Source organism: Muntiacus reevesi, chromosome 13 (assembly GCF_963930625.1).
Source record: "Muntiacus reevesi chromosome 13, mMunRee1.1, whole genome shotgun sequence".
Taxonomy (NCBI): Eukaryota; Metazoa; Chordata; class Mammalia; order Artiodactyla; family Cervidae; genus Muntiacus; species Muntiacus reevesi.
This window is the reverse complement of record NC_089261.1, coordinates 17,460,399-17,475,822: the sequence shown is the minus strand read 5'-3', so window position 1 is coordinate 17,475,822 and position 15,424 is coordinate 17,460,399. Positions and strand designations below refer to the sequence as shown.

Genomic DNA, 15,424 nt, shown 5'->3' with positions numbered 1-15,424 from the left:
TCCTATCAACGGGGATGGTGAGAAGTGAAATCAACAGGATGGACACAGGGAAAGAGCTGCCTGGAGTCAGTGGTTCTCGATTGTGGTCTTTTCCTTAAAGGAATTTCTCCCAACCCTCTAGACTGCTGACTCACCAGTTGGATGAATCGGCCATGAGATGTGGGGATCTCGAACTTTAGAAGTGGGCACAAGTGTGCCCCCAAAGATCAGCCATGACCAGGCATACCTCTTCCAAAGCCCATTCCCTGCCTCACAGGGAACACAGGGGCTTCCTCTGAAGCCAAAACCATCACAGGAAGGGAGGGGACATGATGCTTACAGAGAAGTGAATCAGCCCAGACAGACACTTGTCTGAAAAAGACTGCTTCAAAAAGTGAAAAATATTAAGCTACCTTTAATAACATAGTTAAGTTTTTTTTTTTTTTCAGCAACATTATGGAGCAAGTCATTTCAGTCAGAGAAAACAATCTTTTTTTCCCCTGAATTTTGGCATGCCTGAGTCATAGGGCATATATTTTTTGCCCATGACCACATCTTAATAAGCCTACTGTGTGCATAATGGAATCAATTGTCTATATTTTAAAACTGGGAGATGTCACACAAAGATGGAGACTAAAGACTAAAAGACTAAAGTTCTTGCCACTCTGGGTAAGAGGTGGGCGGGGTCCAAGATCAAGACCAATGCCCACCTGTGCAGGAGGTGGGTGCCCCTTGGGTTGCTTGAGACTTAAGAGCCCCTGGCATCTCACTCCCAGCCTGCCCTGCGTATTCAGGCTACCTGCGTGCTCCTTTAAAGCCTTGTAGTTTCTCAGCCTGAGCACTTAAACATTGACTGAATCGTTGACAGGTTCCCTGATTCATTCATGTCTACCCACATTTATCAAACCTCTCTGTGCCGGGGGCTGTGGGTGCAGTGATGGAGGAGACAGAACCAGCCCTCCCCTCTGGAGCTTAGAGCCTCATGGGGGAGATGGGCTTCACGCAAAGAGAGCTGTGACAAGACTCGGTGGGAGCGTGAATGGTGCTCGGACAGACCCAAGCAGAATTTGACTCAAACTGAGTCTGGGAATACTGTCCGGAGGGAGCTGTATCAATTTAGAAATATATGCCCCAAGTCTCTTTCAGTGGGAAGGTGGCTTTATAATATATAGTCCCATTTCCCTGAAATCTTGGCTCTGTGAATGGCTGGGCCGGCAGGACATGTCAGAAGCGGTATGATGCCCATTTCTGGGCCCGGGCTCCAGGAACTGGCAGCTTTTCTGTTCTATGTCTTGGGAGGCTCATTCTTAATTCCTAGCCACCACCATGCTGGTGGAGGGAGGCGGGAAGCCTGTGAAGAGCCTCCTGGGCAGAGAACCAAGGCTGCTTGTCTCAGTCCTGGCCGAGCTCAGAGTGACAGCCGCCCCAAGGTGCCACTCACATGGATGAGCCCTCTCGGAAACAGACACTCACTCTGAGCCACCCCAGCTGGTTCTGTAGATGATCCTTCCGCCCTGAACCTCACTCAAATGGCAGATGTGTGAGTGAAATAGATGTTTGTTGTCTTGAGTTAATGGGTTTTGGAGTGGTTGCTCACAGCAACAGTAACTGGAACAAAAGTAAATATTGAGCCGAGAGCTGCAGGTTGAATGGGAATTAAGTAGGCAGAGGGTGGGGTGAGAGGCCCTGTGGAGGAGGCAAGGTGGGGGAAAGTGTGGCTGGAGGAGAAGCCGAGGGCCAGGCTGTCCAGAGCCTCGCAACCTCGGCTCAGACTTTTCCAGTCCTCATCTTATAAAGAACGGTGGCCTTTGAGGATTTTAAACTGGCAGCAGTTTACATTTGGAAAGATCACCCTGGCTTAGCATGGGGAAAGGAGACGGAGGGAAGCAGAAGAGGTGAAGTGGGGGCACCCACTAGGAAATTACCTTCCTCCTGGGACTTTGAGGACAATCCTGGGGTCACAGAGTTAACTAAAGAGTCAGACCAGAGTAAGGAGACTTTCCCAGTGGTCCAGTGGTTAAGGCTCTGTGCTCCAAATGCAGGGGGCAGGGGTTCAATCCCTTGGCAGGGAACTAAGATCTCGCAAGTCACAAGGCATGCCAAAAAAATAAATAGGAGCAGAATCTAGGTCCCCTGATTTCCATTTCCACAGGCTCTTAATTCAGCCCTAGAGCTGAGGAAACCACAAACCAATACGTTGGTGTTCGCAGTCTTACTGGCTCCACCGAGTACCCCAGTAGTTTGGAATATGTGGAAATTAACCTAGCTTTTACATTCCTTAATTTCTTGTTTTATGTGTCCTCTCAACTGCAATAATAAGACAAATTCTACCTGTTGTGTTTTTCACCTTTTTCAGCTGAATTTGCAGCTGAGAAATGAGGTCACTGAACACAGTGAGAAAGACTGCTTGCAGGCAGGAATCTTTGGGGACATGCTTGATTTTCTTTCTTCCCTACATAGTTTGTCAGACTTAAAACTTTGGTCTGAAAGAACTTACCCTATGGCCTTAGATCTGGTGGGGAGGGGGGGAGTGGTGATGGGGAGAGGGGGGGATAATTCTTTTTAATCCCTTTTGCTTTTATAATGCACAGGATCAAATACTGTGTTAAAAAAGCAGTTCTAAATGAACACTTGTATTTTTGATAATTCTGTGATTGGAATTATATTTACAGAACATAGCTCTTAGATGTGAGATACTTTCTAGCCTGCCTGGAAATTGAGATTTTTAGCCATAGATCTGAGGGTTGTAGGTAATTGAGGCCCAGGGAGATCAAATTCATTTCACTGTGTAATAACAGCTAGTAATTACTAGGTATGTCTCATATGCCAGGCTCTATGTTAAGCATTATTTTATTTAATCCTCACAATAAATTTGAGAGCTTGGTAAGGTCCATAAGGGTGTAGAGAGAGGAGGCTCAGGGTGGCGCAGTGACTTGCCCAAATTTAAACAGCTGTTATGGGCAAAGCTGGGACTTGAACCTCAGTCCTGGGCTCTTACCCACTACTTCGTGCTGGTATGGATCATCTCCTAGTGCTATTTTACAACACCTGCCTCCCCACCTGCATCTGATGGCTATGTGCAATAAGAGCCTCCAGTTTTACTTTAATAACCAGCATTGCACAGCTTATAAAATCCACTGGGTAAGACATAACCAGACCAATGTCTATGAGAGGCAAGATCTCATGCATATTTAAACTTATTAAACTTTAAATAAACCATGTCATGCACACGAAACATGGATTGGAGAGGGAAGGATTATGTTCTGCAACCATGGATTAATGACCATATGCAAAAGTTATAACTGAACTATTGAAATGGTCACAGAAGGGTCCTTAACAGAGGCCACCTTCCCCAGCGCCTGTCCGTGTGCCTGTTAACTTGAGAAAAAAGCTCTTCCAGAAAAGAGCCACAAGTTCATTCCTTCTCTTTATTCTAGAGAAAGGCTGCCAGCTGGCTAGTGTCACTGGAGCTACCAGATTCAAAGAGTGCCACTGGGCTCTCAGGTGACACTATGGGCAAGATTTGCTCTGAGCTCTTGGGACCTTTACAGAAAGGGTGAGACTCCTTCAATTCATTGAGTGGCTTTGTCTATCCTGTGCCCCTTCAAGGTCCTGTGAGGACGCTTCACCGGGGCCCACTGAGTTGGCTGGATGGTGCTGGCTCAGGCCATGGATTGCTTGCTTTTCTTTTTTCACTTTGAAAATCACATTTCTGATTTTTGGCAAAAGATAAACACTATCACAGCTTCCTCCTCCAGCCCTGGCCTTTCTAAGCAGGCATGCTGGCTGCAGGATTTGTGGTGAACTGAAACAGCAGGGTAGTGTCACCCAACAAACTCCCACTGAGCACTGAAGGTCCTGCTCAAAAGCCACATTTTGGGGAATTCTTTCCTGATTTCCTTTCCACCTCCAAAACTGAAGGGGCTGGACACTGCTAAATAATGGAAATATATATATATATATATATATATATATATATATATATATATATATATATCAGTCTCTGCCCCCAGTTCCTAGCACAGAGCTCCTAAAACTCTTGGAATTTCCTAAGTGATACAAGAGCACCAGGAGCAGCTCTTGTTCTAATGTTTGGTGATATACCCTGGATCATGACACAGAGTTCCCAAATCTCTTGGGATTTCCTGGGTGACCAGGGTGTCTTTTTATTCAAATGTGGCAACTCTTAGTGGGCTCCTGGATAGCTTCAGGATAGGGACTGGTTACCAGAAAGACTGAGCCACTAGAAGCTGGGAACTTTCTGGGAAGGGGAGAGGGGCTAGAGACTGAGTTCATGATAGTTCATGCCTATGTGATGAAGCCTCCATAAAAATCCCAGAAGTACAGGGTTTGGAGACCTTCTGGGTTGGTAACCACACCCAAGTAACAGGAGGATGGCAAACCCTCCAACTCCACGGGAACAGAAGCCTGTGCTTGGGACCCTCCCATATCTCACCCTATTTACTTTATCTGGGTGCTCATCTGTACTCTTTATTATATAATAAATGGGCCTGGCATGCTGCAGTTCATGGGGTCGCAAAGAGTCGGATACGACTGAGAGACTGAACTGAAATAGGAAAATGTAAGTCGGTGTTTCCCTGAGTTCTATAAGCCACTCTAGAAAATGATCAAACTCAAAGAGGAGGTCATGAGAACCCCGACTTATAGCTGACTGATCAGAAGTACAGGTGACAACCTGGGACTAATGATTGGCATCTGATGTGGGGGGTCACCTTGTGGGACTGAACCCTTAACCTGTAGGCTCTGATGCTAACTCCACGTGGAAAGCATCAGAACTGAATAGGATGGTGGGACACCCCACTGGTGTCACAGACATTTGCCTGGTGTGGGGGAGAAACCCACACATCTGGTGTCAGAAGTGTGAGCATGATCATGGCACGAGAGCAAAGGAGGAACACGTGGGAGGAGTATTCTTCTTTCACAGGCACACCTCGGAGAACTTTGGGTGTACCCCATGGTGTTGTGTTGTTGCATCATGTGTGGTAGGGACTGTTCGTACACCCTTTTCACATCTTCGTGCCATCAGAAGGCCTGCACACAGTAGGTCTTCAATACATAAATGGCTGGCTGTACAATGAGACTGGGCCAGGGTCGAGATTGTCCCCCTTGTCACCCCTACACTCGCTGGGAAGCCAAGATAAAGGTCTGAGACCATAATGCACTAAGGGGCCATGAATATTTTACTGAAGGTCTTGTGGGGAAACTGAGAATTAGATTTACATTTCACATGCATGTGTGCTTAGTCATTTCAGTCGTGTCCCACTCTTTGTGATCCTGTGGACTGTAGCCCACTGGGCTCCTCTGTCTATGGGATTCTCCAGGCAAGAATACTGGAGTGAGCTGCCATGCTCTCCTCCCGGGGATCTTCCTGACCCAGGGACTGAACCCATTATCTCCTGAATCTCCTGCACTGCAGGTGGATTCTTGGCTGCTGAGCCACCAGGGAAGGCCTTACATCTCACACTCTGAGGCAAAGCCTTATAAAAGCCCTCATTAGATATTTCTGTTCTTACCCAGTGATGGCTGCCCTTCCGCTCTTCTCTCTTCTGAAGGGTCCCTTCTCCTCACACCCTTGGCCTGTCTGCGGAATGTCTGCATTCTATCTATCTGGGAAGCCTTTCTGCTCTCCCTCGGTATCTGTGTGTTCACCTGAATACCCTTTGCTCGCCAAAGGCAGCTTCTCCTTGGGATGGTCACTACCTGGAAGGTATGTGGGTGGGGGCTGTAAGTCACAGATATTTTTTCTCCTCTTAAATGCACAAATGGTAGGCTAGTTTATTTAGACCAACCCTTTGGGTATAAATAACCAAAAAAATGTTGGACAAAATATTCTTTTTTAAAAAGTGGCAAAGAGCCAACAACAAAGTGGGAATCTCTTAGCCAAAACTGGAGTAAGACGGGAGACCACTGGAAAGGTGAAGCAGCCTGAGTGCCGCTTTGGTCCTAAGGATGTTTGTAAAGCAATAAAAGGTTAACTTTCCTTCTGACAGCTTCACAGGGCAAGGGGGATGGAAAACAAAGTCTGCACAAATGAGGAATCAAAGAGGAGAGAGACCTTCCTTAAAATAAGGTGGGCCACACTTTCAGGGGGAAGGTGACTAGAACTATACCAGCCCCTCGGGGTCCACACTCAGGGTTCCCAACAGTCACAGGGAGCCTCGAGCTTTAAGAGGATTGGCAACCACTACTGTCCAGCCCGACCCCCACCCCCACTCCAGGGCCTGCCAGACTAGAACTCCCTTTATTCCCCTTTCAGCTGAAATTTACATAACATAAAATTAACTGTTTCAAAGGTTGCTGAATTCAATGGGATTTGAACCAATGGTTTTACAACCATCACCTGAATCTAGTGCCAAAATATTTTCATCAGCCCCAGAGGAGACACTGCACCCGTTAAGCAGTCACTCTCTATCTGCCCCACTTCCTCAACCCCTGGTAACCACCGGTCTGCTTTCTGTTTGGGATGAACCTCAAAACATTATGATAAGGGAAAGACACCAGACACAGAAAGGTCCCATACTGTGCGATTCCACTGATAGGACTACTGCTTTTAAGATGCACACATTCATATTTCTTTATGTTAAGAGGGCTCTCCAGTGGAGGGGTAAAGAATCCATGTGACAATGCAGGAGACATAAGAGATACGGGCTCTATCTTTGGGTCAGAAAGATTGTGAAGAACAGAATCTGGGAAGCGGTGCAGAAGAAAGGGACCATCTGCTGGGGATCCCATTTCCTCCTTAGGCACCAACACGGCAACTTGGGTTCCTGAAGTCAACTCTAGCACAGTAACTCTCAACGTTGGCTCCACATGGGAATTCTCTAGGGGAGCTTGGAAAAAGGCTATGTCCAGGTAACACCCCAGAGAGTCTGATGTAATGGGTCTGAGAAGCATCCAGGTGACTCTAATGTGGAGCCAGGGCTGAGCCCGTTGCTTTAACCAGACAATGGCTGCAGTGGCAGGCCATTTCTACCATATATATTGGGTTGGTCAACAGTTCATTCAGGTTTTTCCCATAACATCTTATGGAAAACTGGGGCCAACCCAACACTTCCTCTCTTCCTGCTGTAGCATTTCCTTCCCATCCCTGATTTATGCCTTGTTCGCTCTGCCCAGGTGAAGTATCCCCAGAGCTTGTTTCTGCAGAATGGCACAATCCATGAACGTTGGTGTCACAGTTTGGGACTTAGGGGACGCTTTCCATCTGTTGATGGTCTTCTGCCAACCAGAGGAGAGACCTTTACAAAAAGAGGGAGGCTACTGTATTCAACAAACCACAACGAACTTTTTTGTTTTGGTTCACTTGCTTTGGGTGGACACTGAACTAGGATCTCAGGTTTCAGGAGAAGGTCTAGAACAGGGATATTAATCTGTAATGAAACAAAGTAGCATACAAACACAGTATGGGAACTCAAAAGAGCTCAGAATGGGTTTTGGAGGTGGTGGGGCTGAAATCTGAGAAGCTGCAGGAGAGGGTGGCAATTAAGCTGAGCTTGTAAGGATAATGAATAAGTAGGACTTTAGCTGGGAGAGGATGTAGGGAACAGCATTTAAGGCCCAGGAAACAGGACAGGAAAATACCTAGAAGTAGGGATAAGCCTACTGAGAAGAAGAAGAGGGAAAAAAGCACATCTGGGGACCTACAAGATTTCTTGGTTGGCTCTTGGCTCTGGATACGAGAACAGACATGGTATAGTAGAAGATCACCGAATAGCAAAAGGTGAGGCTGGTGAAGTAGGTTGAGTCAGATTGAAAGAAATCATCAGACACCATCCTAAGAAGGGGCTTCCCATGTGAGACATCTGCCACCCCTCAACGCAACCAGCCAGTGTTCCTTCTCAATGGTCCTTCCCAAGACCACTGGGCTGCAGCAACAGAGGTCTACTTACGGCAGAACAAAATCCCCATACTGGATATCTGACAGCATTTTGGCTGGTTGGAATTTATTTCTTTCTTCCTCTTTTAGTTTCTCCAATTGTTGCTGCTTCTTTTTCAAGGCACTCTCCTCCTTCAGGATGGTGAAGTATCCACGGCCAATCTTCACCCACTGAATTAAGGTGCTGAAGAAAAGAAAGAGGGAGGAAGATGGGCAATATCTTACTATCTTGGGACCGACAATTAACTGAAGGACACTCTCAGGCCCAGTAGGAGGAGACTTCCTATCTTTAGAATTCCAAAGTCACAGAGTTACTTACCCTAAGCTTGAATTCTATCAAAGACCACCTCCTACCAAAGACCTTGGACAAATTACCTAACCTCTCCAGGTTTGGGTCCCACCACTCAACAAATACTTACTGAATGACTGTTATGTGCTGGGCACTCTGCTAGGTACTATGAAATGAGAATAACAATTCACACTCTGGAGGACTGATTTAATTGGCAGTATTTTTATTTGTTTTGTTTGTCATGGTTTGTCTTATATTCAACAACATGTGGTAGTCGAGTTCCATACACATATGTCACTGGAAGGCCACTGGCAATCTTTTCCTAAGTGTAGACTCTGCTTCTCAGCCCGTAAACTTTTCTGAGTTTCTATGCTATGTGCCACATTCTTAATCTCTAAAATGGGGTTAATGATAGCATCTATCTCATAGGAACAATTTGAAATTTTCACAAAAATTTGGCAGGCAAGGATCAGGTGTCACCTGTCCAGCCACATTCTTGTCACAGCAAAATAATCTCTCAGGTTCCTCATGCATAAAACTGTGCAAAACCAAATGACTGTGTACCTGGTGGAACACAGTGAAGCCAGATTATACACAACTGGCCCTGAATTGTCCATTTGGGCTTTTAAGTTTAGGGATGCAAGCAGTTGATGTGAGGTGGAATTCGTATTTGAAACAAAAATGCTCCTCTGTTTCACTTTCAAGCTTCTGAATCCACTCATCAAAGAGCACCCTGAGATTGCCAGATAAGCTGATAGAAAAACCGTAACCATGTGCAACCCCTCAATTCCACAAAAGAGGATTTTCTTGATGTGGCGCAAACAAAGCAAATGCAGAGCTAATCTGGGAGCTGGGGCTGGCATGACAGCAACCACTATTTCATGATTATGTTACTTCATGGAGCCTCTTTGCTCAGAATTTGGTTCAGAGGTCAAGACGGTCATCATACACACAGCACAAAGGTATAAAATGACACAACTCACATTGTGAGGCTTTCTGGGCAGAGCAGGGGTGGCTTAGGGTTTTGTGGGAGTGGGGCTGGAGTGAGGGGTCCTTTGCTTGTGTGGGGACTGAACTCTCCAGAAACAAACAAGGAGCACCTTGGGTTTCTTATTAGCTCACCCTGACGTGGGGCAGAGGGAAGGGGGGTTGGGCAGCGCAAAAGCTGTCAACAGTCACACAATGAAGTCAGAAGAATGGAAGAAGATGGTGGAGAGTAAGATGGGGACATCACCTGCCTCCCCACAAATACATCAAAAACTCATGAGAATATGGAACAACTCCTACAGAACCACTTCTAAATGACAGCTGAAGACTCCAGACCTCCAAAAAGGCAAGCCAATCTCCTTAGAATGAGAAACCAAAGCAATATTTTAAAGCAATTATCCTTCAATCAGAAATAAATTTTACAACAATGAAGTCAGACTCGTCATTGCATTAATTCACACCCAGTTTCAAATGTGTGTGTTTGCCTAAACAGCTGCATCATTATTAACCATTCAACAAAGAGGTACTGAATACCCACTGTGTACCAGGAGCTACTCTGGGTGCTAAGATTCAGCAGCAAACGAAACAGCTCACAGCATCCTGGTCCTCATGAAGCTCTTGTTCCAGGGGATGGAGACAGACACGAAACAAGCAGTGAACTGTAGGTGACAGGCTAAGTACTGGGAGGAGCGTGAAGCAGGGACAGGGAGAGAGAGAGACAGGGCTGGCAGAAGGGCTAGTGCCGTTTTGAACTCATGGTCAGTGAAGGCCTGGATGCTTTGCAGGCCAAGGAATGCCAAAGATGGCCAGCATGCCACCAGAAGCTAGGAGAGCGGCATGGAACAGAGTTTCTCTCTCAGGAGTCAGAAGAAACCTGCCCTGCTGGTACCTTGATCTTGCACTTCTAGCCTCGAGAACTGTGAAACAACACATTTCTGTTGTTTAAGCCACCCAGTTTGTAGTACTTTGTTATGGTAGCCCTAGCAAACTAAGTACAGTATGATCAAATATTTAAGCCTACACATGGAACAGCCTAACTGTTTTCTTTGACTACGAAGGTTAACGAAATTCTTATAAATTTTATAATAAGTGACAGGCTGATGATCCATGCCACAGCAAATAAAAGGGGCTTGAGTATTATGTGCCAAGCCCTGAGCTGACACCTATTTTGCGACAGAGTCTGTGCTTGGCAGTTACAATGTGTCAAGTTCTGTTCAAGCACTGGTATTTCAAAGAAGGACACATCTTCAAAGAATTCACAGACTCCACCTCTATATTTAAGTTACCTTATTTCTACAAAAGTAGAGATTAAGAGTTTGGCAACAAATTTATTTGACTTGTTTATGCCCTTATTCCAAAAAGGATTAGGGGCAGACAATTTAAAAAGTGAGAAGGGCAGGAGACATGACAAATAAGAAAACAAGGTCAGGTAAGACAAATATCAAATCTCATGACACACGAGCTAATACACAGATTTGGCCCTGTGCATCCTAGAAGCCAATGCAAAGAGGGAAACACAATCCCTCATGTGATTCCCAATGACCATGAGACGTCGAAAAGCTGTTTGGGTAATGCCTAGCCATTCCAGGTGGAAGAGGAAGAGATTTCTTTCAAGGATCTGAATATGGAGGACATTGTGAAAAGCCAAGTCTGCGACACACCTCTGGATATGGGAATTGATAAATGCCTGTCTTACTGGTGAACTCACAGAAGAGACTAGGGGAGTTGGTGGTGGCCAGTTTGAGGAATCTAGCAAGTTTTCTGGTAGAATTGCAGCTTCTGTCAAGCAAGGCAGCCAGACTCCCAGCTGTTAGATCCTCTGGAAAGAACTGGTTGAGAGATGAACAGAGGTGGCCAGGGGTAGTGTGTGTGTGTGTGTGTGTGTGTGTGTGTGTGTGTGTGTGTGTGTGTGTGTGTGTGTGTGTGTGTGTGTGTGTGTGTGTGTGTGTGTGTGTGTGTGTGGTGGGGGCGGGGGAGGTGTCTGGGCCCTCAGGTCAGACCCACCAGCCTATTCTGGGAACTTCAGGACTGCTGGGTGTTCATTCCACGTGCTATGAAGTGCACCCCTGCTACTGTGGAAGCCCATTTAAAACTGCTTAATATTTTATCAAATTCTTGTTTAATTCCCTTGCATGTTCCTTCTATTTTCTTCATCATTATTGCTGATTACCAGGCTATTTGCAAGAAGGGAGGTAGTTGCAGGAAGAGCAGTTTCCTCCTTTAAGTCCACTCACCCGGTGCCTCCTGCTCACTGCTTCCCACAATGTAAAACTCTCCTGGCTAACATTGTAAGAGGAACAATGGGGAGGCAAATAATTAACTGCATCAGGCAAGCAGGGGATGAAGCAGATTTTAGAATGGAAAGTTTCCTCCACCCAAAGCCACTTCCTCTTCACTGATGCAGTGGAGAAGGTTTTTACATTTAAGAGACACACGTTCTCTGTATGGGAGTCTGTGTGAGCTGATGAATGAAAAATGTGCAGTATGACAATAGGAATAGTCTCCTGGGTCTCAGTTGAGTCAGACTGAAGGGGTGGGTTTCCCTCCAAGCACCTTCTGACCTGAGAGCCAGTGGATGCGGTGCTGAGGCTTGGAGGGGCAGCCTCTGGATAGGGTCTCTGTTACCTGCTTAGGCAGATTTTAAAGTTCTCTGAAAGTCTCTCCACCTCCAAATGAGGAAAAAAGTCCTTCCTGCCTCCAAGGGCTGCTGGGAGGGTTAAATGAGACAGCGGATGTAAAGAGCTTAGCGTAGTGTCTTATACTTAGGACTCAATGATTGGGTACTATGATTACTACTGTCAACTCATTGAGCAGTCCTGAGAGGGTGATGTGATCTGCAGTTAAGAAAACAGAAGGAAGAGGTTAAGTGAACGATGAGGGTCATAGTGGCTGGAAAGCAGCAAGCAAGGGTTGGGAGCCCCAGGGCTGATTCTGGAATTTCTCCATCTGCATGTGCTGCAAACACCAGACTATTCAGTAGGGAGCTTTAAAGCTTCAAGTTTATGTATCTCTGGGCTGTTCTTATTGCACAGGGTTCACCTCTAGGCCCTCAGAAGAGAAACTGGGGGTGTACATGTTCCTTCTTTAGGTCATGTTCAATCCAATCCAAGTCACCACCTGCGGCAGATTAGGTCATCATTCACGGGATACTCTCTGTCCCCACTTCCCCGCTTCCCTACATTCAGGGGTGGAATGTACACCCAGCATCCTGATTTTGAGCTTCACCATGTGACTTCTTTGGCCAATGGGGTGTTAGCAGGCATGACTTGAATGGAAGCTTGAAATAAGCTTGCTCAGTTGGGTCCATGACAAGAACAAAACCCACTATTTTGTTGACCCCAGAAGAATAAAAAAGTCATGGAACATATCTGAACCAGCTGATCTCAACCTAAGTCAGCCAAATCCCAGTTATCCCACAGATGCATGAGCAAGGAAGAAATACTTAACTGAAAATCACTGAGTTTCAGGGTAGCATTACACATGTTACACAGCATTGTGGTGAAAATAGCTGACAGATACATCATTTGTTATAAGACATGACATTATTTTATGAACCACAAAGAAGGAAAAACCCATGCCAAGTCAATCAAGACATGACCATATGTTGCATTTCCAGTACAGAGATGTTAAAATGTGAAAAATGGGCCTATTAGATATGACAAAATATGGCACTGAGAAAATAATGCCTCAGACCCGAGAAGAGATGATGTGGAACAGAACTTGGGGCATAAGGTAATTAATAGCCCCTCAGAGAAGTATCTATTGATAGCATATCTGATAAGCTGAGCAATTTTCTGGTATTTTCTATGAGGTCAAGAGTCCTTTCTGGTTGTTAGATTTACCCACACATCTGGCCCATCAGCCTTGTAACAGGGCTGTTAATCTTTACCAAGCCATTCCACCCTTGAGTGATGCTATCTAGCTTCCTGCTACTCAAAGTGTGGTCCCTGGACCAGCACCATCAGCAACACCCAGGAGCTTGTTAGAAAGGCAGAATCTTGGGTGCCCCCCTCTCAGACCTCTTGAATGAGGGTCTGCATTTTCACAGGAGCCCTAGATGACTCATATACACATAGAAGTTTGAGGCACACTGGTTTAGCTGTCCTATTCCTTTTATTAAAAAAGAAAAAGAAAAAACTCTTGCAGAAAGAAATCTTCAAACTGGCTTAATTAGAAGCCTGATTCCCTTGGTACAAGTTTGAAATAAAACTTTGACCCACACCAGCAGTTGATTCATCTCAGTAAGTTCTCTGAGCATAGCTGTGGCAGCCATCTCTCACTCTGAGGGCATTCTGCTCTCCTGAGTCTCCCATTACCTGAATCAGCCTCCATCCCCAGGGCCTTGAAGAAACTGATGGTCATCTAAAACAGACAGCCTCTGTTCTTTTCACAAGGGCCTGGCAGGAAGCTGTGGGGCACTGGAGAGTTAGGAGGCGGGGACAGAAACTCACGTTCAACCTTTCTATTATGGGGGGCATGGGATTAACCACTGCAAATCGCTTTGTTAAAAATCAACAGTCCAGATGTACTTAAAAAAAAACAACACAACTTTTAATGGTATTATGGCTCTGCATCCAGCTGGTTTTCACTCACATTTTCTGTCTCTGCCTGCAAGAAATATGGGGCTATAAAGCCAGGAGAGCTTCGACGGGGAGGGCGGAATGACATTAAGATGAACAAACACTCTTGGCAATCTGATTTCAAGAATGTCCTGCTCTCCCAGAAGGGAATTGCCTACGTGGGAAATTTTCACTTAACAAATTTTACTGTTTTCAAATAATAGCAAATAAATCAGTTTCTTCCCAGCTTGTGGAGGCTGAAAGCTTGGAGAGACCACTTCATCTGGCTGGCTCACGTCTTGCTTTGTCAGCCCACCCAGACAGATCGATTTCAGAGGAGGACAGGGCAAACATGATGGAATGGAGGGATCTGAAACACGGTCCTTAAATTCTTGAATTTTGAGGCAACCCCTGCAGGCGAATTAATAACGCAGCCCCAGTTCAAATGTGGCCGAGCAAATATTTTGCATTTAAATTCCCGCATTAGAATGCCCTGTTTATACAATAACTTAATAAATCTAGCCTGGCTGCCAAATTGACAAGAAGGTGAGAGTCATTCATTAAAATGCAAATGCAATTGAGATGAAATTTGGAATACATTTATTACAGTAATTGAACTTCAGTCAACTGTAGTCACAACACAGATTTTGAACTACCTTTCAGACAAAAGGACGTGTTGTATTATCAACACCCCCCTCCCTCAAGTTAATATCTTTGTCAGAATGCAAATTAGAGCCAATTCCTGAGCGCCAGTGATTTGCAATGGAGGATTGCACTCTTCTTTACAGGACAAGATTGCCAGAAAAAAGGTCAACTGCATACACAAAAGATTGCTCTGGTAGCATATTGTGTATACAGCAAATTGATTGCAAACATATTCTGAGTGCTTACTGCAACCATGCTCTTATTAAATCACATCTGAACATCTCTTTACTGGCCCTGGGTCATTTGCTAATTGTTAATGCCCAACGATGGGAGATTTGCCAAGTTAGGATTTCATCTCTGAGATCAGAAGTTTCAGATGGATTTCTCTCCTTTCTGAATGACTCAGCCCAAAAAGGAGAGCCGGTTCAAGGGTTCCTTTTAATCAGATGGCAGAAAGATGCTACTGAGGCTGTGATAAAGACACAGAAGAACTGACTCACAATTAGAGAAGTAGCTTTATCTGCTTCGGGTTTTGTTCTCTCTGGCTCCTTTGTGAAATTTACGTGGCATTTCTGAGGTCTGGGCGAACAGCGCACATGCACCTAGCAGATGTTGTTTGAGCTGGAAGAAGATGCAGCCTAGAATTTTTCTTTGGACACAGATAAGTGTGCTTGCTATTCAGGAGTCCTCACAGTGGCAAAATACAATTCATTTCACCTATGAAATGGAGTGACTGCTTTTGTCTGCTTCACCCCCTTCATCATTAATTGATCACAAAGTGATATCAACTACTTCCTAAATGTCACTAGACTGACTTCCTGTTCCTACCACCCTAACTGGAAGCCATCATTCATTGCCTCTGTTCCTCTGAGTAGCTTCCTATTTCATCTTTCTCCTCCTCAATCCATTATCCACCTTGCTGTCACAGGACTATTCTGAAAGGCAGATTCATTCCCACCAGAGTGTTCCAAACCCTTCAGGGTCTTCCCACTACTCTCAGGATGAAGTCCAGACTCCTCCCTATGGCAGTCAGGTCCTCTAAGATCTGGGTTTTATCTCTGACCACTT

The 15,424-nt window shown here is 45.4% G+C and overlaps 1 protein-coding gene across 1 annotated transcript in view; it reads right to left on the bottom strand.

Moving 5' to 3' along the window:
- Nucleotides 1–15,424, bottom strand: part of CCDC60 (coiled-coil domain containing 60) — a 164,238-nt gene that overhangs the window by 41,006 nt on the left and 107,808 nt on the right. The window contains exon 3 of the mRNA XM_065903789.1: nucleotides 7,890–8,060. Coding sequence (XP_065759861.1) covers nucleotides 7,890–8,060 — 171 coding nt within the window. The remainder of the gene's footprint in view (nucleotides 1–7,889; nucleotides 8,061–15,424) is intronic.